Raw genomic sequence first — 22,797 nt, forward strand, 5'->3', positions numbered from 1 at the left:
TGCAGTCATGTTTCATCACTGACCTCCCATAAAAATAGACTGAGAATGTGTGTGTGTGTGTGTGAGTGGCATTTAAGAGGCAAAAGCTTATGATTTAAACTCTCCAGTAAGAGTCACTTATGAGAAGTGCATACAATCATCATTATCATTACACATCATTACCATTTGATTGAGGAAATAATTTTATATAAATCTGTTTGAATTATCTTAGAGCTGAATTCACCTGATTAAGAAGAAAAGCATCACACTGATGGACAAAGAGCTGATTATAAGTAGTGATTATTAGAAAAAATCTCATGGTTGTCCTAAAAAAAATCATTACCAGTGATAATATTCATAAAGAACTAACTCAAAAGGAGTCCGAATGTGCTTTAATTTAACTCCTGGCTAGAATTCTTCTGATATAGGGACATAATGCTAACAACTGACAACACACACATAATACACACATGCATCGAAGAGGTAAAATTTGCAGTACAAGCCGACCATGAGCTAAGGAGGCCTTTGAAAGCTGCAGCTGTCACCTTTAATTTCTAATGTCATCAACTAAGGACACCTACAATAATTATGATAAACATACTTATTTATAAAATGCTTTCAGGTTGGCATGACATATGGATGCATATACACACCCATTAAAAATGGATTCATTTAAACAGTATAAACAAGTGTGTGTTGACATAGGATAGACAGCGTCAGCCTGATGGCTGCAGTCACAAACCTGGACAAACCTGATATAAAGGTTCACAGTACCACCGTATTTCACATGTAAGCCAGCGTCATAGGGAGCTAACCGTGGACAACACCATGAGGCCAAACATGTACAGAAATTACATCAGCAATTAGTCAAACAGACAATCAGCTGAAAATAATACACAGCTATGGCCATCTTAGCACAATACTCACCTCAAATTTCTGTCTTAGTTCCTCATTACCGTCATTTTCCTCTGAGATGGGAACATTGTAATACTCCCCCTCCTCCTGGCACAGTAGCTTATACCTGAAAAAGACATCAAGCAAAGAGGAATGGGTAAAGACAGGGACAATGAGGACAGAAACACACAGATGAACAAAGATACAAATGTTGGATGATTTGTTCTTCTGCCTCTGCTTCTTCTACTCTACCAGTGTACTGGTGTTGAACTCCTGAGTCTGCTGGACTTCAAACTGGAAACCTCAGCCTAGTCAACCCCACACTGTGCGCATCCAAACAATAAATGAAGAATGAATAACTACAATTATTCCGTAAAGAAGGCAGTGTTACCAGCCACAGACTGGAGACTTCATGAGCTCTGACACGCCAAAGGAAAGGGCTCCCATGAAGTCATTCCTGGTGGTCCGGTCCCAGTCCCACACCTCCACTGACAGCCTGCGGTCCTTATCTGTAGGCTTCAGCTTGCTGTGCAACACAGAGACAGCATTATAATTATTAAACAAGAAACTAAGGAATTATAAGATGAATCAACAGTGTAAAAAATGTGCAGTTTTTCAGTTCTTAATGTACGTCTGACAGTAAATTGATGTTACAAATATCCGGTTTAGGGGAGCTTACTATTGGACAGAAGCTGAAGGTGACAGCATCTGCTTTACTCACAAAGTAAATGTCTCATTCCATTTTGGGTTCAGGTTGGAGCGGATGGTTTTGGTCTTCTGCTTGGTCTCATTTTTCGGGTCTGGTATGAGCTTGAGCTTGACATATGGATCAGACAGACCGTTGGGGTCCATGGGAATCAGGTTTCTGCCTTCCCCCACTGAAGGAAATGAATATTAGACAGAAAGATCAATATAATTACAGAGAAATAGGTGAACTCCACTTGTACATACAATATGACTGGCAGTGTATCAGCGATTGTAAAAGTAATGCTTCAGTTTGCATAAGTCACCGAGCACCGTGGTCCTCGTTTATCCCTTATTCAGCACACATCAAAAACATGCTGTAATTGCTGAAGGAAACAGATGGATTTATTTAATTTAGCTCATTTCAATACAAATCAAATTTCGTACAAATCACTGAAATCTAGAGAAACAGGCAGAGTCTTTTAACTAGCCGGTGAACAACAATAGAATAAACTACAGGTGTTGAAGTCACAGCCTATGAGCCTAATGTGTAGCAGATACAGGAAGTGTTACAAGAGCAATGAATCAAAATTGCAGGCTGTGTCAGGCTTAAGTAAAGTAAATAAAGGCACACCAGAGACATTAGCACTCCATTAGCCCTGAGCTGTGGAACACTGCCAGACCTAAGCTACCATACAACACACACGCACGCACACACGCACACACACGCACACACACACACACACACACACACACACACACACACACACACACACACACACACACACACACACACACACACATATATGCTCTACAACATCCCTGCTGACACTCAATGCACCCAGAGCCCCCACAGGGAAAGGGTGCATGCCTGTCTTGGTTGGCTAAATCTCAGGCCCTGGAGACCCCTGATATCTCTTCATGTGGCCTGAGCAGCAAAGATGCAAAATAATCTGGAGAGGAAAGTGCTAAGCTAGGGTGATAAAGATCGCATGACTTAACTACTAAAACTGAATGAGATATAGTATTGATGGGATTATGATTGATAAATGATTAAAATGAATGTTAATACAGCACCTGCTGCAATACTGCATTATTCTATTCCTAATAAAGAAGTTACACAACACAGCACAAGAGAAACTGTCATAGGTTATTGTTGTAATTTATGCTTGATGTGGTTATAGATAGGCCAAGAGGAAATAGCTTCCTGTATTGTTTTGGTTTTAATTTTTAACATTTAAAGGTAGATTTGGGTACTGCCCGTTGTTAGCAAGGTGTGAAGTTAGATGATGAGAACACACACACACACACGTTGTGCCAGATAGGGAGCAAACATGGGAAGAGAGAGACAGATGCTTATAGAAACAAGGGGTGGGAAGGTATTGAGTGATTTGGAGCCTGCGACGTTCTGCTTTCTCAGAAATCCAATGGGAAAGTGTTTACAGAGCAAGTTGCTGTGTACTGTATTGTGAGTGAAACACTTTTTTTTTTTCTTTATATGTTCAGATTAAAAACATAATAACCTTGTTGCAGCTCTTTATTTTCATTTCATTCCTAAACAGGCGAAATGAGATAGAATTGAATTTATTAAAAACCTCATTAAGGTATCACACATTTTGTGTGATGTATATCTTTTCTGGAAAAACAGATGGTCCCTAATAGTCTGTGTTACTAGAATAATAGCTGTTATAAAGTAACAACCATGGATAAATGTTGTGTGCTTTATTGCTGAAAAACCAGGTGGCTGCTTAAATAGTAGGCTGTATATTTGAAGAATTATTTTTAGTGTCAGCTTTCAGTAGACTAACGGGAGGCACATGGGGTGATTTCACAGTGGTTAGACACCTACTATCTTACAGAAGAAAACTCTTGTGAACATCAACATGACATATTTATGAACATTCATTCAAATATAGGGTCAGTTGTCTTTAGTCCTGTAACAATCTACAACAAACGTTATAGTCCAATGAGTTCCATGTAACCTACATAGTGCATGGAAATTAAAGGTCATTTTTTGAATATTTGTTTTGCTGGCCCTATGTACGCAAATCCCAGCACCCAAATTACATTTATAAATCAACACTACAGAGCACACCATACAAAGGGACATTGTTCAGGGGCTGTTTGCGTATGTGAATGTGGAATAAAATCAGTGGCCAACTTGGTGTGGAATATTATTTATCTGAATATAAAATGATCTTTTAATCTTTTTCGTCTTTTTTCATTATTTTTGATTTGTACATTTTAGGAGAACCCTTGTGTGATGTCTGTGATTTTATCTCCAGTAACCAGAAAAGTGATGTTAAACAATGCAAACAAAATAAAATTAAAACATATCAAATGATACAATGAATATTCCTGATAGGGATGGTAAAGATATAGGTTGCACAGTGTGTGTGTGTGTGTGTGTGTGTGTGTGTGTGTAGGCTATAATTTATTGACTGCAGACAGAACATTAGGTGAACTATTTGCCATGGTCAAACTGTACTTTCAGTCATGACCAGTAGGGGGTAATCTAGGCTGCCTAATTCATCTTGGCTGGCACTGAGATTCCATATAAATGCATGGCAGAAACTACAGCAGACACATTATCTATAGTGTTAAAATGTCACAGTTAAACATCCACTGGTAAATGAAAAAGCTTGGTTTTCTGCATTTCTGCATGGTTTGACATATACAGGAGCATGTGTTTGTAAGTACACTGTGCATATGGTGCTATCTATTTGTGTGGAAGTGAGTTTGGAAACACATGCATATATAAACAGACACACAAACAAAGGAAGCAGGGGTGTGAGGAGGGGATTTAACATAGTTGCTTAGATACAAGTCTTCACAACTTATCTTGGCTTGAATTTAAACCCAAGCAACAAGTCAAACATGGTGCTGCTTCTCCAAAAAACAACTTCTTGAACTCTGTTTAATCCAAATGTACTATAACTAAAACTAACCAGCCATGGAAAAACCAAACATTACATACATATGTCATTCAAAGGCTTATCAGCTTTGTCTAATCAAATTCTGATACAGCCAAGCTTTACTAATCTGTCTCTAATGCTGACTGCCACATGAAATCTGTTCCTAATGAGATCTGAACCTCATCTACCGTAAACTGGTTAACTGTTTTACTTACTGTGGTTATAAAGTTTGTCATTGACATGTAAGGTGAGTCTTCCTTCATCTTTCTATGACATGCTGCTGATGTCTGGACAGATTTCATTGCTAATTTTCAGTTGCAACTGTTGCAACATTTTACACCATTTAGAAGGCTCATTATGCAGGCTGAATCTACTTGGGCTAAGAAGAACAAAAAAAAAAAAAACACTGTTTTCTGTGTTCAAAAAAACGGCAGCTGATGATGCACTTGTCAATTTTCTGCTTTTCAAGATGAAAGAGAATAAAACAAATGAACAAAAAAACAAAGAAAAAAGCTAAGGAAGAAGAAAAAACCTGGGGCAATGAAAGTCAGGGGCATATGTTAAAATGGCATGAAGATAGTGTGCAACATGCTGAGAAGAGGGAACTGAGGCAGGATTGTGGAAGCAGACTGGGAATACCAATGACATGACTTCTGGGAGTCTGGCAGCAGAAATCACACAGAAAGTTCAGCTGTTCTCTGAGCTCCACAGAAACACGGAAAGAAGAAAGAGACTGGCCCATACAGTGTGCACTTCTCTGTTAATATGACAGAGACAAACTACAAACTGTAGTCCATGATTTTCATGATCCTGCTGTTTCATTCACTTGTTTAATAATCAACTACATATGTTCAAATATGTGGATGCTTTTTAGGTTAGTGATGGTATTGTAGCAAGTATCAAGTATCCCAGTATAATCTGGTTTGCAAACAGTGGTTTGAGTTTATTAATGATAAATTTGATTCAGTGAAAGATTTTTCAGATAAAAAAATAAAACAAAATCTGCGACATACAGTATTTCAGTTTAAAAATCTGAAAACACAGATTCTTATATTAAAACATTTCTTATATTGTGTGTATGTGTTGACATAATAATGTCCCAATGCGTTTCTTTACTATGAAACTATGAGCAAGTCATTAAATTTCACAGATTCCTCCATTCCTTCAGGAGTTTGCATAATTAGTAAAACACATGCTAACACAGAAAGCCTTATCCTCAGCTGGCATTAGATGGCACAACCCCCAAAATGAGGTCAGCTATGTTTGTCCTTCACCTCCCTGTGCAAATAGTCTTCAAACCTTAAACTTCTAATTAAGCTCTCCACCCTGTCAATGTAACTCTGTCCTCCTATGAACGCTGACTATTTAAAAACTGCTGTAAGGAAATGTGTTGACCAGCAGGGCTGTTTAGGTTCTAATGTAGTACTACCCCCCCACACACAACACACACAACACACAACACACACAACACGAAGAGATGAGACACTCCTGTCCCAGTACTCAACCCTCTGCAGTGGAAAAGTGCTGGCACTGGTACCACCACAAGTGCTGTCAGCTGCTCTATTTTAACACTGATTTACTCAAAAACTGGAATAGCTAGATTTTTAAGTACATTTTCTTCTGGCAAGAAGCTGTTGGATTTCCTGCACTATGACTCAGATACTACAAAGAAATGGAAATTACTGTAAGAAAATGCTGCCAAGTGGAAGCAATGGCAGTAAGTCAGTGGCATCTAGATCCCTGGACAGTGATCATCGATTGGCAACCTGCAGGCTATATTCTAACCCCAGATGCAGCCTTGATCCAACCACAGCTTTGCCTCCCAGCAAGATTTCCTGGGATTCAGAGCATCAACAGTAAAGAGCAGGATGATCACTTTTGTTTGAATGACTGACTGAATAAAGGACAAACATGGAGAGCACAGAAAACTGTAACGATCCATTTAAAGCTATTAGAAAGTTAATGAAATAAGGTAGAAGAACTCTGACATTTCAATAATATACTAACTCTGATCATCATGGTTGGTTCAATAGCAAGAAGTGGTAGAAAAAGGGATGCAGAGACAGACGAGTGGGAAGTAAGGCCAGACAGGCCATACATGTTTTGTATAAACAAATTAAAAGGAGTTAAATTCGTTCTTCTTTTATAGAAGGATGCTCTTAGTGCTATTTATTAAGTTTAAAATTTTACACTGTCTCTGTAAACATTCACCACCCAAAAATATCCCCTTGAAAGAACTTTACTGAGGTGATAAAGTGATGTATAATTGAAATTAACTTTAAAAATGGCTGAAGATACAAATACACAAGATGAAATGCTGCACAAACATTTATACACTAGAGTAGCAGAAGCTCCTTGAGCCCCTATAACAGATTCCTGGCTTGAATTTTAAAACAAGTTGTAGATTTGTTTTGTTTATTCAGTAATTTCAGTACAATGCTAGAGAACAGTCATTTTCTGTATGAAAGGACAGTATACTGCAGTAACTTTATCCAGAATACAAAAGTGAATGTGCACAGAGTGATTCCATATTATTTGCATGCAACCTACAACCAATTCATAAAGATGATACAGTAGCTGGGGATGCAGTGCATTTTGGTATTCCCTAATTTAAATGCCAAAATTTAACTTTTTTTTGTTCCAGGAGCACTGCACTTTTCCTGCATCTATTGAGAACATATTGGAATGATTAGCAAAATATCAGCCTATTTTATTACATTTTATTTAAATGTATTAAATATTAATGCTGATTAAGGTGAATTTTGTCTTTTTCTGTGTCACTGTAGCTCAAAAGCTTTGACTCTTCAGCTGGTTTCCCTGATCCACCCACTACATCCACTTTGAGCAAAAACACATAACTTCACTGCATCTATATAAAACTCACTACAGCTGCATTAATGCAACAGATAGCTGAGACACATCTGGACACTGAGACAAGTGGAGAAATGTAATGAAAAGGTGACAGCAGAGATAAAAATAGGGACGGAAGTGAGAGGGAGAGCAAAGGCCTTGTTAAATGAGGCTTTTCTGCAGAACTGGGTGAGTCAACGAGGGAACAAAATAGGAATGTAATTATTACCACTGTCTCTCGTACACTCCCATAGGACTTGCAGGCAGCAAGGGTGCATGCAAGCGCCTGCACACACATTCATGCATAGCAAGGAAGATGAGTGTAAATAAAAGAATATGGACAGAAACTACAGAAACATGCACTCCCAAGTGAGTATTTGCACAGAGTCAATGAACAATAGGGTTGCTGACAAACAGTAGGGCGGCTTCCTCAGCATCATCAGACAGAGGAGAGCTGTTTGTGAGCAGGAACGAGAGGCGGAGGACAAGGTAGTGGGCTACGTCTGCCTTTCACAGGAGAAACAGAAGTTGTTTTGTTTTGTTCAGCATGTGACCTTCACTCACCATTTCACCCTGACATAAACACGCATTCTCACAGCGCATGTTTCTGGAAGCTACACAAAGTTTGAAGTGCACTCTGTTTTGCTGGGTGACTCATTTCAATTTGCCATTTCAGGACCTCTTGCCAGAATGTCTGTCTCTTTCTGTCTGGCTGGAGTTCATTTGTGCATTCATGTATGGCTTTTAAGGACGGCTGCTTTCCCTGGCAGCCATGTCAGTTCCGGTCAAACATGTTGTCTCTGGTCAACTGATGAATTTCAAAAGAAACTGGGAGTCACTCATTTAAAATTGACTGTGTGCACATTTAAGAGGATTTTTGCACTCACTCACTCAATCAGCCAGTCCCTCTCGAAATAAAAGCACCATATCTATTCTGGACACTCGTGTCTATCCATAAGTTTTGTTAAATTATAAATTGGTAGTAGATTTGAATCTGCTTTAAGTGAATTGTGGAAAGAGGAAAAGGTTATCACAATAAGCCAAGTAAAATAGGCACTGGCAATCCAAACAGATGATTCTCTAGGCCAGAGCAATGGGAACTAGAGATTTGGGTAAGTAGCCTCACACTTTGTGTCAGAGCTGGACTCACAACAGGTTTCATGTTCATGTTACATGAAGGACGTAATTAGTTATTTCTTTCACTCTGCAGAAGTGATTGCATTACTTACTAATCCCTCACTGGCAAAACTAAGTAGTTACGATAGTTTACCACATGAATACACAGGAAATACTTTGGATTATCAATCAGTCAATTGGTCTGAGGGATTTACTGATTAGCGACACCTAGCAACTGTATATATGCAATTTGTAGCAACAAGGAATGCACGAATACACAGTGTATACACATCCAAATAAAAGGATCACACTTGTGTTTGTAGCATCACGTATTTGAAAATGATGTAACGCTTGCTCCTTCCAGCCATGCACCACAGCTTCTTTCTAAGGTCTTCACCATTTTGCTTGGCAGGCTGTCTGCAAGCCTTGTGCAGTAGCTAATGTAATCTGTGATACAATCCGGCATGTGTAGGCTGCAGGCTGGTACAGCAGTTCTATACGCACACCCACACACACACACACACACACACACGCACACACACACACACACACACAGAAATAGTAGAACACATGCAAATGATAATCTGCATGTTGATTTCACATTAGGAAATAGCTGTTATGTCACACAAAAGGACAAGAGGCTGCAATTTTTCACTCAAGCCAAGCACTATTGTAGGTGATAATGGTGGTCGGCCATTCCTGATGTTCCCACAAATGTACAATAATGCATACTGTACGAGTAAAATATGCATCCACTTTATCATTATCGTTTTGATAGCAGTGTGTTTCTGTGCACCATTCAATATTAGACTGGAAAGTTTATGTAGAAGATGTAGCCAAAAACTGCGTCAATTTCATTTCAAATCATTTCTATGTGAGAATACGTCTGTTTTTCAAATGTCAAATAATATTTCTGAAAGCCCAGCTTCACAGGGATGGTGTATTTACAGTATATAGTACATGCATTCGCACAGGCAACATTTTATGTGTTATCTATTTTTTTTAACTACATCATCTTAAAGTATCATACTCTCTATAGGGTCTTAAAAATGTCAACTAGTGGATGTGCGTATATGAACAAGCTGAGAAAGGTGAAAGTCAGATATTTGGAAAGAGTTTACATGTTACAATGTTAATTAAGGCCAATGGCAGGTGTCATTAGAATGAATGAAACTCGACTCAGCTCAACTGTGTATAAAAACACTAATCACAAGTATGGTGAGCAGACTTTGGTCCTCGAGATATGATAAAATTGACATGAATGTCACACACATGTGGAAGTCATTTTTATTACTAACATGTTTCCTAAGGTTTGTGTTGTATTAGCCTTGTACTGTATGTGGCTACTGTACCACCTCCCTGACTACATTTATCCAGTTCTTCCAGTGATAATTGGATAAGTAAATAAGCCAGTGAAGTTCACTGCCAGGGCCTTGTGATGCACTGACCCCTGTTAGCCAGCTAATTGAATGATTACATTTGTCTGGTGTCAGCTCCTTGCATTCACTACTAGAAGATCATAGCAGGTCATTACAGCCAGGGGATTTACAGCATGCCTGCAAATACTAAGCAAAATGAGATCTTGCACAAAAATATGTTATTTTATTTCCGTGGTTCCATAAAAACTAATCCAATAAAATAATACAGATCCAGTTTGGTTAAGTGCAAAGTCCACTATTTTTAGGTTTTATCTAAGTAAAAATGGTTTATCTACTTAAAAGTCAATGACTCACTGCACATGGTGCTGTAAAACTCTGCATTGTAAACTGTACAGCAACATTTCTGCACCATAACTACTTTTATTGCACTACAAGCTCTTGCAACCTGTTAGTAGTCAGTTATGTTCAATGATGTGGCAAAGTGTGGCAGCCACATCTCTTTAAAACCCTCATCACATATCCAAGAGTCTATACTCACAGCACTATCAAACAAACACTGCTCACATTGTGCATCATCACGACAAATAAATACATGAAATTAGCTTCACTTAATTATAAACTGTCAAATCATTTGTGATTTATAAACTGAAAGATATATAATGGCGTGTTTATTTTTGGACTACAGGCATGCAAACGATGAATATGCACTGAAAATAAAAAATACATTAACAGAACAGAAAAGTGTGCGCAAAAACCTTGGGGATTTTAGGGACTGACAAAAAGAGACATGAATCTCTGTCCACAACAATAATGTAAAGAATAGACATGGCATGCATCTTTTTCAGATAGCTAATGAATAAGGGAGAGACAGATAATGGTAAAGAGTGCTCACATCCTGCCTGTGTAATTCTGATGAGACATAAGAATAGATAAACTTTGCAGAGACAGTTACATGAGAAATTCTAACCAACACAGAGCAAGTCGTGAGAGTTTAAAGAAAGTAACAACACAAAGCCCACGCAGCAGACCACACACCACTGCAGGAATACATATTTGGATTGGGGTTGCCTTCCAAGTGTGTGCTTCTTAGAGGAGAATCTTTAGCAGGAGAGGCTCTATCGATCTGTGCACCAAAAGGAAATAGTCACAAGACCAGCCATGCAGTTAGCAGTTTGATTCACTGCATCACAAGTAGGGAGACTTAAGTCAGAGCTAATGGTGACCAGGATCTAATTCAGGTTAGTGGCAGCAGGGGGTGGAGAGAGTGAATATCTCTGTGAAATTGGACTGTCAGGATTTATTGACAGAAAAAGGTAAAGTGTTGAAATTGATCTTGGCTCACAATCGCAACAGAACAGTAACATCCATCTGAAACCACCTACATTCTCATCCCAGCACACCTGGAGTGACGCACACACACACACACACACACACCCACACACACACAAACACACACACACACAGTGAGTGTTTGAGTGTGTAGGCAACTAACAGGGTGAGTTAAGAGACCTACCTGTGACCTGCAGCTTATCTCCACTGACCTCACACTTGAGGTAAAGACGCCCCCTCCTTTCAGTGTGATCGGTTCCGCACAGGCTGGGCACATTCATAACACACTGCTTATGGACGTTCATGTCACAGGCTGGAAGGACAGGGGGCAGAGAAATCAGAGAAGAGGAGGTTTTTCTCCTATCAAAATGAGTTGAACTGACTGTTCAGGGCTTTGTCTGACAACTTATTTTTTTATTGATTAAATAGTTTGTGGCTATGATTTTTGCATTTTTTAAAAATTTAATTTAGGAATGTTCCTGCTCAATTTATATTGCTAAGACAATACAGCTTCTGAGAGCAATATGTGCAGGTACACAGCCTAGTAGGGCCTAATGTTCCAATACAGTAAGCTGCTTTAAAAATTTCTTCTAGATTTACTGTACTTACATAAGGACATATTTCAGTTTCATTCCAAATATCATATGTGTTTAGCACAATATTAAAGGATTGTTTTTTCAAAAGCTGTCTGAAAGAGAAAATAACAAGGTTATGACCCAGATTCAACCCTCTGATGCCAGATAGACATGTGTGCCAGCCAGCTGAGCCACCCTGTCATGGACTGAGAACAGTTTCAAATGTTACATCATCATGCCACAATGTCAGCATTCAAAATAATGAAAAATTATAATGCTGATGGCTTACTCTTTATCTGAGCAATTTATTTTTTGTGCCTTACTGTGGTTTAGCAGAGCCTAAACATACTACAGATCATTCTTATTTTGTGTGATTAGAGCTGCCAAACTAATTTACTTCTCTATATTTCTATTTATGCCGGCCGACCATCAGGCATAACTCTGTACTGGTCTGTAGTAGGTGGCAGATATTTTATTCAGGAGCTCATTAAGGCATTTAGACTTTAATCCACCAACACAATAGTGAAGAGAAGAGTGAGGGAAGGATATTAATAAACACTTGGTTCTGCAAGGCTGTTCAAGGTGCATGGACCATAGCTGTGAACTGAAAATAGACAATGTGTAAGTTTAATGAGTGAGAATTTCTGTGAAGAGGAACAATGTTTTTTTCAATTGATTGATGCTAATAAATTTGCTCTATAGAAATAATGTGTGCAGTAACACTTACAATAAACCACTCGTGTCTCACTGAGTTGGATAAGAGGATCCATTTTCTTGCTTTACTGTGTGTGATTTACAGTCTAAAGAACCAGTTACACCACTGATGAAGCACAGGAGCTTTGACTCCTTACTAAATATTGTTGTACTGACATCATTCTTAGACTGTTTATAATGATCACAGATGACTGTTTCATTTTAAATTGTTTGGCGTTTTGTAATAAATTAAAAAAAAAAAAAAAAGATACATCACTGACTGAGATGCTATAGAGATTAAACTGAATTACTTACAGTCACACTTCATTCCCTGGTGGATGAGGCCATAGAGCAGAGAGCCACAGTGGTCACAGAAGGTGGGGCTCCCATAGGTGTGAATCTTAAACTTATGCTTTGTTCTGGGGTCCTGGAGGAATCAAATGGGAAGCAGTCACATGGCTGTAAAAGCAAACAGCTACAAGAACACTACTACCCTTAATATAAAGGATGTCTGATTCATTATGATGCATCATTTCATTGTCTACCTTGATAATAGTATAATGTTTCATTGAAACATGTCTAATGGCTGCTTAAGATGCCACTACCAGTTTTAAAAGTGGTCTATGCAGTTTGGGGGAAAAAAACCCAAAAACTTTTACTGTATATAATCTCCAAATATATATCTCATGAAAAAAACCACGATATATTCACACATTACTGAAGAAAAATATGGCTCCTGAAATCAACCTACTGCATCACACGACACTAGTGTGTGTCATAAAGATGACAGACACTCAGGAGAGAATTCATTGCTAATTGCCAACTGCCCACAATCATCACTTTTTTTCTCATTCAATGTCAGAGTGTTGAGTTATTTGTCACAAAAGCTTCTCATTCATCATTAGTCTCCTATTATCAAGGTTCACAACACGCTCTCCTTAATGTATTAGTAGCCCAAACATGATATACATTAGCATTTAATGGAGAGAATAACACTGCACTGTGTATAAGACTGTTGTTTGCAAGGGGCTGAATGACGCCTTTGTAAAGATAAGACTGTACTGTCTTTGTTGGCTTCTGCTTGTAGACTGTTTTCTTCCATAGATCACAATGTCCAGTATGATGCCCTATTTTTATTCCCTATTCGTCTGACATGTTATTGTTTGCATACTTGCATGGAGAAGTTTGTTTGTGTGAAAATCTCTTAATAGGGAAACCGATTAATCTGCCCATCGAATGTTGTGAGTGATGAATGCTGTCAGTAGATTTTTCACTCATGGTAAACAGATCAGAAATCTTATATACAACATAGCAGCTAGGCATTGCATGACATCAATAACAGATTCATTCTGATGGAAAACATAGCACAACTTAAGGCACATAAAGTAAATCTCACTCTCTTTGCCATCAGCATGTCTGTGGTGTGTGATTTCACACATCTATTACAGTATACTCTTATCACAAGACACATACAATATGCTCACATTGATATTTGGATTAACATTGTGAGACAGTAAACCAATAAAATAACCTGTGCATTGTGATTCGTTCACATACAGCCCCAGTATTTGCATGGATAGCTTCCTTCCCCATTTCAAGTAAATGCAGCACTCTTTTTATCATCACGCACTGCAATAGCATCTATTATAAATTTGAATGTTCAAATGCTGGGGATATACAGCATAAATAGAGAGTGATGCAGGAGACAACAGAGTTAATGAAGGTCAAATATTCAACAGAGTTGATACTGGTAAAGATAAACCAACACCTGTTGACACATCAGGAGGTGATCCAGTAAGTTGCACAGAGGCAATTGTGTGTGCCTAACTGGAGATAACACATTGTGCCACTTGAAACCTCTAGAATTCATCCTCTCAGCATTTCACTACACAGTTCAGTTCAGTATTAAAACTGTAATGTAACATTAATGAGCCCAGTTGATTTTATTTGGCACTCTGTCTGTTCCTGCATATTGAATGGACGGTTCAATAAAATATGATATTGGTATGGTATTAAACTGAACAAGTGGCACTGGGTGCAAACTCTACCTTAAGTAAATATGTATGAGTGGTAAGTAAAGTCTTTTCTGATCTGTTGCACAAGAAGGACCAGTTGCCTCCCCATGAGTACTCCTTTGGTTTCTGCAGTGCAAACATAAGATGAAATGTGTAACATACACCTATGGTAAATATCACTGCTACTGCTTTAATATTTGGGTATTGCTTGAATGTAAGTGGACGAGTACAGGCTGATTATAATGCAACTGCAGCATGTACATTACACAGTGGTGCACCTCTTGTGACATATATACAATCTTCAGTCATTTTCTGCACTGAACCTGCAGCTCATGAAGCACTCTACACTGGAGTGAAAACTGGAGGACTGCCACTTTTCCAAGGGCCCAGTTGATCTGCTTTCCTGCTCATTCTCAAATGGCGCTGTATTGCAAATCTCTTTCAGAGTTAAAATCCCTCTGCATAGACATTATCCAGGCTAGTCTGCTCTTTTTTCACTGCACCTATTTGAAAGAACAACTTAGTTCTTAAAAAGTTTAGGAAAGACAGGACCTTATTAAGACTGGGGAAATGTATCAATGGGAAGAATATTGTCCCTGGTTCTCAGTATCTCATGAAATGAATGAAAATGGTTTGACTCAGGAGAAATAAATCATCACTAAGGGGTGCAACAGGTCATACAAATCTCAGTGAGAGCTGACAGAACCACGCAGTGAGGCGCCACAGTGATAAATGCTGCTGTTTCAGTTTATTTCAGTCAGTTTGACACTGGTCTCTGTACTAATGCAACAGAGACTCATTTAGGCCCCTCAGATTTTGCTTCTGTCTGTCATTTCCCTACCTCTCACACCTTTATATGAGAAAGAGAAATGCTTCCTCTGTCTTTCAGCCCTCTGCTCCTGTAAGTACAAAATAAGATGACTTTCATTTATTTTAGCTGAGTTAGACAACTTTAAATACATATTGTGGATATCCTATTATGAAACAGGTCATAGACACAGCTTGCATCTGCCTGAATCCAAAACAGAAGGTGACTAGCCATGTCTCTGAATCTTTACAATCAATCAGCAGCTCAAACCTTCCAAACAGATTTTGGTGATTTATTGCTAAAGGACAGTAAAAACATCTTATATGCCTTCCATTAAGTGTAAAGTATCTCAGGATATTTTAATCTCACGTTAAGTTGATCAACATACACCTGCCAAACTATTGTGACCAGAACAGATTAATGCTCATAGTCAAGGTATCTATCATTTTGAGTATCCTCCAACACACAGTTGATACAGTAGATGGGTATGCAGGATTATTTCTTAAGAGTGCAACCATATTATTTGTACAGGGTACAATAACCAAAAGATTCTTTCACTTTTACTTTTTAATACAATGATCAAAATAACTAAACCCGACTGTTTTGTGAAGTTACTGTTTTCACGCAAAGATAGGACAAATTACACATTCACATATTCACAGTCACAGTGCATATTGTCCAATTAGCAGCCCTAACCACACTGTGTACAGACCAGCAGTCAGCATGTTGGTTAGGGACAGACAAGAAAAAGAGAGAGGTAAACAGAGTGTGGAGAGAGAGAAAGAGAGAGGGAGAGCGCCAGCTGCACTTACTCATGTCCTCCCACACACAGCTGATCCTGAAGGATTATCCTCTCACCCCCGCCCCATTCCCTCCATCCACGGCATGAATGAGTGATGGCGACTAAGAGCCACATTCAGTTACAGATGAATCATGTATTTTTATCAACTGTAACATCAGCAAAAACAGCTTATATGTTCCTAGATAATGTGAAATAACACAGCTGAAGGCTGTTTGACAGGTGTGTTCCTACAATAACTAGATTTACCAAATATTGGCCTCTTTTCGATGAACGGATTAATCTTGTACTGTAGTCTATAAAACTATTAACAAAGGTCATCACATCTTTCTTTTTAAAGTATGACATCAAATGACCTGTTTTTCAGTCAAACAAGACTAAGAGTCTGCGTCCATGTTGTTGTAGCTGGTCTGTGAAACAGCTGTCATGATCCGCAGTCTGGACTTCCTGTTTGCTTTTACTTTGGTGGATCATGACGGGAACTGGTTTGGTTATTTTCTGTTCCCAGGATTAGTGATTGTTTTCACCTGCGCCTCATTTTTCCCCAGGGCTTCTTATACACCTGGTTGTGCCATTGGCGTCTGCCAGGTTGTCTGTTTACCAACCTCCGCGGTGCCTACGGCTCTGCTTAATCTGCGCATATCCGAATATGGACTGTTGGCTTCCTAGTCGTCGAGGGACTACGACTAGGACTTTCTTTTGCCGTCATTGACTCACGGACACTACAGGAGACCAGGGAAGTACCAGTTGTACCTGGGCGATCTCCTGTTGATATTTTGTTTTCCACTGAGCGGAGCGGCTCGGTTTCCTTGTGTTTTTTTCCTGTTATCCCGACTGGAGTCGGGCTTATGAGTCATGTGTGGTGAACAACGGAGATCCCGTTCGCAGAAATGTTTGGGAAGCAAGTCTTCTGGTCTGCATGTTGCCGGATGTTGTTCATTCATGTCTGACCTACCTCTACATGGACATCTACTGGTTGTATGTCATAATTGTCTGTGAAATAAAGCCCCTTTCCCTTCAGTCCTGTGGTTTCGTTTGTGGATGAAGTTTCCTCCGTTACTAAAACGTGACAACAGCAGTGTCTAGAGCCAAATGTTTATGTCAGTGTGCTAACATGCTCATAGTTACAATATTAATATGCTGATGTTACAAACAGGCATAATGTTTGCTCTGTTCACCGTCTCAGTTTACAATGTCAGCAGGCTGAACTTCAAATTATTTACACTACACAGATTACAACTGAGATATTACTTGATCCTACACCAAAACACTGAACAAATTGATGAAGGCATTAGATGAAAGATCTGGTGATCAGCAGAAGCAGGTGCAATTCATCCTGAGCAAGACACACTGTAAATTCCAACCAGATTTCATGTGCAGTACAGAGTTGTTGAGACGTTTGATTATAAATCAGATGGTGTGCTATAAATCACATGGTGTGCCACAGTGAAAACCTTATCAAGACTCAGCCTCTACAGAATATGGCGGTGATACAGTAGTTTTACTTGATAAATAATTTCAGTTAATATTAAATCGTTACAAAATCATTTTCTGATAATTAACCACTTGAGCTAACCTCTCAAAGTGAATTAATGCCAAGCCTCAAGCTTGGCTGATGAAAACTGTCTGCTCCAACTGATTTGCAAGGTGCAGTTTAAAGATTTACTGTGATGATCTGTGATGACTACACAACACTGGGCACAACAGGATCTCCATCACAGGTCTTTCCTGCGAGCCGTGGAATCGAGAGGTTTACCCCTGTGGCTTCTAGTCCCTGTTACAGTCTAATTAGGTCTTAATGGGAAATTCAAGACAGACTGGGTGGCGCTGCCTTGCCAGAACAGCAAGGAAACCAGATGCTGAAAAAAATCAGCTCAATCACTGGGCTCAACACAAGAAGGCCATAATGGGAATAACATGCTGACTGGATGATGCAGAAGACAGTCACTCTTTGAAAGCTGGTAATATGAGAAACAATGCAACTGCCCACAATGTTACATGCACCAACACAGAGTAATTTTTTATCAATAGAGGAGAATTACATCATTTACAGTATAATAGTTTATGTTTAAAGTGTTGTTGATATACTGTTTATTGACAATCCATAACACCCAATTCAACACTAAGGGCATAGTGTGAATAGGCTGTGATGGCATCTGTGCATTAGTCTACAGAAAGTCAAAAAAGATGGTGACAACTGAATCGAGGTTCTCAGAAAAACACAGAAATTCAACACAGTTAATAGAGTAGATCACACTGAGCTGGCACTGTAAAAATCTCAATGGCAGAAAAACAAGAAACACAAACCACTTTTGTTGACAACATTTCCATAGGAGAACAGAAAATTCCTTGATGAAGGGTCAACAGTGACTCATTTTGTATTAAATAGCAGTGATATATGTTGACTCTGATCAGGGTGAGGAAACAAATCTCGTTTTTCGACGTTTTCCTTCAATTTATGGCAGCAGAACAGGCATCTCAACCACAGATATACAAAGTTTCACAGATACATAAAGATGGTCATCTACACTAAATGCTATAGTCAAATTTTCTTTGCTAAAATAAGACAGTGCTTACTACTACCTACAGCAGATACCCTTTCTTACTCACATAAAAATACATGATATTTTTTTAGCAGTCTTGAGTATATATTCATTTAACTAATCCATAAACATATTTTGGTATTTGCCCTGTAGTAATCTCAGGCAGATCTGCATGTAAAGTTGCAGATCAAAAGCAGACACAGGGCAGAGGGCTGATCAAAAGACTGGAGGCAACCAGGAGATAGCGACAAAAACAGAAGCACAGGGGGTCAGCGCCATGATGTTGGCTAATTAGCCACACTCTCCAATGCAGCTTAATTGGCAAACAGGACGCCAACCAGCCCCTCTTAATGAACAGCTTTGCAAGATGAAGCAGAGCTGGGGCTTCCAAAACAGAAGGGGAGAGGTGATTTTAAAACTAGGGGTCACCATCCTGCATACAAGCTACTCACAATGCAATAACAAAGGTTCAACATGAAGCAATATGGCTTGTGTGTTGAAGCAATTACATTTATTAACATGCATGCAGCAACATCCATAATCCAATAATCAATAATAATTTCAATAATCCAATAAAAGCAAACATGTTTAAACTAATACTACTGTGGGACTGAACAGACTGCTTGATGCTGAGAGCTATGTTTAACTTAATTTAATTTAAAAGAACACTCCTGGAAGCCAGACTGTTATTGCACTGTGCATCTGGTCGGCCTGCAGCTTACACTGCGAAGATGCTTGGTTTGTATTATGCATGTACATGTATCTACAGTAGGAGCAGACTGGGCAGTGTTAGACACATTAAGAACAAAATGAATATGTAGATTCTAATTAGAGTGAATATTTAAGCTGGTCCCTAATTAATAACCCCAAGAAACACATTAATTCAGTTCAGGTTATTTTGGACTGAATTCCGACAGTTACAATGCAGTGCTAAAACATAGCAACTTTTAAGCATAATGAGAAACAATTTGACAGGTATATTTAACCGGAATAATTGGCAGGAAATGCCGATACCACATGGGCTATTGAGGCAGTAAATATTGGTGGAGTATAACGCATTGAGAAGTGAATATCATGCAAACTAAATAAAAAAGATTTCTAAATTTGCATAATGCATTCAGTTACCTGAAACACCTGAAAACTAAACAAACTTAATGTTTTCAAACTCCCATAAAATGATTTAATATGTTACAAAAATCTATTTTCAACTTTTTGTGTTGTACAGCCAATATATATTTGAGCTGTTTGATACATGCTGGAATCTGTACTGGGGGTTTTGGTGGTACAGATAAAAAGGCTGACCTGTGCTCTTCTCTGAAATAATCCTCTAATCAGACCAATTGATACTGTCATCATGGGGTAATGTTCAAATACCAATACATCCAACTGGTCAACATCAGATCCCAGGAACAACAACAGAGATCTCAGTCCAGAAGAGCGCAGTGTTAGGAACAGCTAAGATACTGCGAAGAACCCTCAAACTCCCAGGCCTCTGGTAGAGGACCCGAAATTGAGGAAGACACACCACCCATAGGGGTGAGACGGGAATTTTTATATATATATATATATATATATATATATATATATATATATATATATATATACACAGTGGGTACGGAAAGTATTCAGACCCCTTTAAATTTTTCACTCTTTGTGTCATTGCAGCCATTGTCCAAAATCAAAAAAGTTCATTTTATTTCTCATTAATGTACACTCAGCACCCCATCTTGACAGAAAAAAACAGAAATGTAGAAATTTTTGCAAATTTACTAAAAAAGAAAAACTGAAATATCACATGGTCATGAGTCTTCTTGGGAATGATGCAACAAGTTTTTCACACCTGGATTTGGGGATCCTCTGCCATTCTTCCTTGCAGATCCTCTCCAGTTCTGTCAGGTTGGATGGTGAACGTTGGTGGACAGCCATTTTCAGGTCTCTCCAGAGATGCTCAATTGGGTTTAGGTCAGGGCTCTGGCTGGGCCAGTCAAGAACGGTCACAGAGTTGTTCCGAAGCCTCTCCTTTGTTATTTTAGCTGTGTGCTTAGGGTCATTGTCCTGTTGAAAGGTGAACCTTCGGCCCAGTCTGAGGTCCTGAGCACTCTGGAAGAGGTTTTCTTCCAGGATATCTCTGTACTTGGCCGCATTCATCTTTCCTTCAGTTGCAACCAGTCGTCCTGTCCCTGCAGCTGAAAAACACCCCCACCACATGATGCTCCCACCACCATGTTTCACTGTAGGGATTGTATTGGGCAGGTGATGAGCAGTGCCTGGTTTTCTCCACACATACCGCTTAGAATTAACGCCAAAAAGTTCAATCTTGGTCTCATCAGACCAGAGAATCTTATTTCTCATAGTCTTGGAGTCCTTCATGTGTTTTTTGGCAAACTCTATGCGGGCTTTCATGTGTCTTGCACTGAGGAGAGGCTTCCGTATGGCCACTCTGCCATAAAGCCCCGACTGGTGGAGGGCTGCAGTGATAGTTGACTTTGTGGAACTTTCTCCCATCTCCCTACTGCATCTCTGGAGCTCAGCCACAGTGATCTTTGGGTTCTTCTTTACCTCTCTCACCAAGGTTCTTCTCCCACGATTGCTCAGTTTGGCTGGACGGCCAGGTCTAGGAAGAGTTCTGGTCGTCCCAAACTTTTTCCGTTTGAGGATTATGGAGGCCACTGGGCTCTTATGAACCTTGAGTGCTGCAGAAATTCTTTTGTAACCTTGGCCAGATCTGTGCCTTGCCACAATTCTGTCTCTGAGCTCCTTGGGCAGTTCCTTCAACCTCATGATTCTCATTTGCTCTGACATGCACTGTGAGCTGTAAGGTCTTATATAGACAGGTGTGTGCCTTTCCTAATCAAGTCCAATCAGTTTAATTAAACACAGCTGGACTCCAATGAAGGAGCAGAACCATCTCAAGGAGGATCAGAAGAAATTGACAGCATGTGAGTTAAATATGAGTGTCACTGCAAAGGGTCTGAATACTTATGACCATGTGATATTTCAGTTTTTCTTTTTTAATAAATTTGCAAAAATTTCTACATTTCTGTTTTTTTCTGTCAAGATGGGGTGCTGAGTGTACATTAATGAGAAATAAAATGAACTTTTTTGATTTTGGCAAATGGCTGCAATGACACAAAGAGTGAAAAATTTAAAGGGGTCTGAATACTTTCCGTACCCACTGTATATACATATATATATATGTATATTTGTGTTTGTTGTTGGCATAAAAAGCAGGATAAAGAGAAGACAGTGAGAAGGGTTACATACATACAAGCACCAAGATGTTTACTGTAAAGACTTGTGGTAGTGCAGGTTTCTGACTATAACCCAGTTACTTCAGTAATGGCGTCATGCTGAGTGAAAGACTATGACAGCTTTCCGGTCTCTAAACTGATGTTATTCTCATTTGCAGCCTAGAAGATACGAACAAGATAGCAGCCTACTCTGAAATGTTAACAAATTGCAGTTCACTCAAAATCAGCTCAAGGCAGCGAAATAGCAGCCATTCAGAATCAAAACAACACTGATGGTCCTATTTTTTTTTTATTTTACTGCATACACTAATATGGGATGAGTGTAGCGTAGCAAACATCAAAGAGGCATTGGTAAATAATACAGTCCGCCCGCATCTCACAGAGACAAGAAATAACCACCTGGTGTGTCATCAGCAGCCTCAGGGAGAGTGTGTGGATGTGTGAAATGAGATGCACTCATCCTCAATTCATCTCTGTCATATTCCTCATTCACTTACAGTATATCTTTGACCCATGTATTCCCTACAAGAGAAGTAGGTTGTGACAGTGATGCTTGAAGGTTTTCTTAATATATCCAGTATCAGACAATTATTTACCACCATCAAAAACCCCTCTCTCCCCCTCTTGTGCGGACTCTCTCAATTAAAACTGCAGTACAGTATGCGTGCCTGGTGAGCAATCTCCAAAATCAATAGCTGCATCTACAGATACTGTAATAGTATGCACTCAGCAGAATGACTGACAGGGAAATGGGCATTTACAGTAGAAGTGGGTCACTGTAACACAATGAATCCCTAAAGGTTTCATCTAAATTCCTGGTAAACCTGACTGGTTATATAGAATAGCAAAACCAGAAGAAAAAGTATTGTTTTTGTCATTTTATTTTTAGTGGATTTTTGCAGCTTGTTTAAAATAAACTAGTAATAACTTTATTCTCTTGAGCAGACACACAGGCACAAACATATAC

General features: G+C 39.1%; 1 protein-coding gene across 4 annotated transcripts in view; it reads right to left on the bottom strand.

The window, feature by feature from the left end:
• Window positions 1-22,797, bottom strand: part of prkcaa (protein kinase C, alpha, a) — a 124,956-nt gene that overhangs the window by 37,936 nt on the left and 64,223 nt on the right. For all 4 annotated transcript variants that reach the window (XM_026304169.1, XM_026304168.1, XM_026304167.1 and 1 more), the window contains exons 4-8: window positions 12,730-12,841; window positions 11,331-11,459; window positions 1,595-1,751; window positions 1,265-1,399; window positions 907-1,000 (exon numbers count right to left, since the gene is read on the bottom strand). In XM_026304169.1, the coding sequence (XP_026159954.1) occupies window positions 907-1,000; window positions 1,265-1,399; window positions 1,595-1,751; window positions 11,331-11,459; window positions 12,730-12,841 (627 nt within the window). The remainder of the gene's footprint in view (window positions 1-906; window positions 1,001-1,264; window positions 1,400-1,594; window positions 1,752-11,330; window positions 11,460-12,729; window positions 12,842-22,797) is intronic.

The sequence above is a fragment of the Mastacembelus armatus genome, chromosome 1, assembly GCF_900324485.2.
Source record: "Mastacembelus armatus chromosome 1, fMasArm1.2, whole genome shotgun sequence".
In the NCBI taxonomy this organism is placed as follows: domain Eukaryota; kingdom Metazoa; phylum Chordata; class Actinopteri; order Synbranchiformes; family Mastacembelidae; genus Mastacembelus; species Mastacembelus armatus.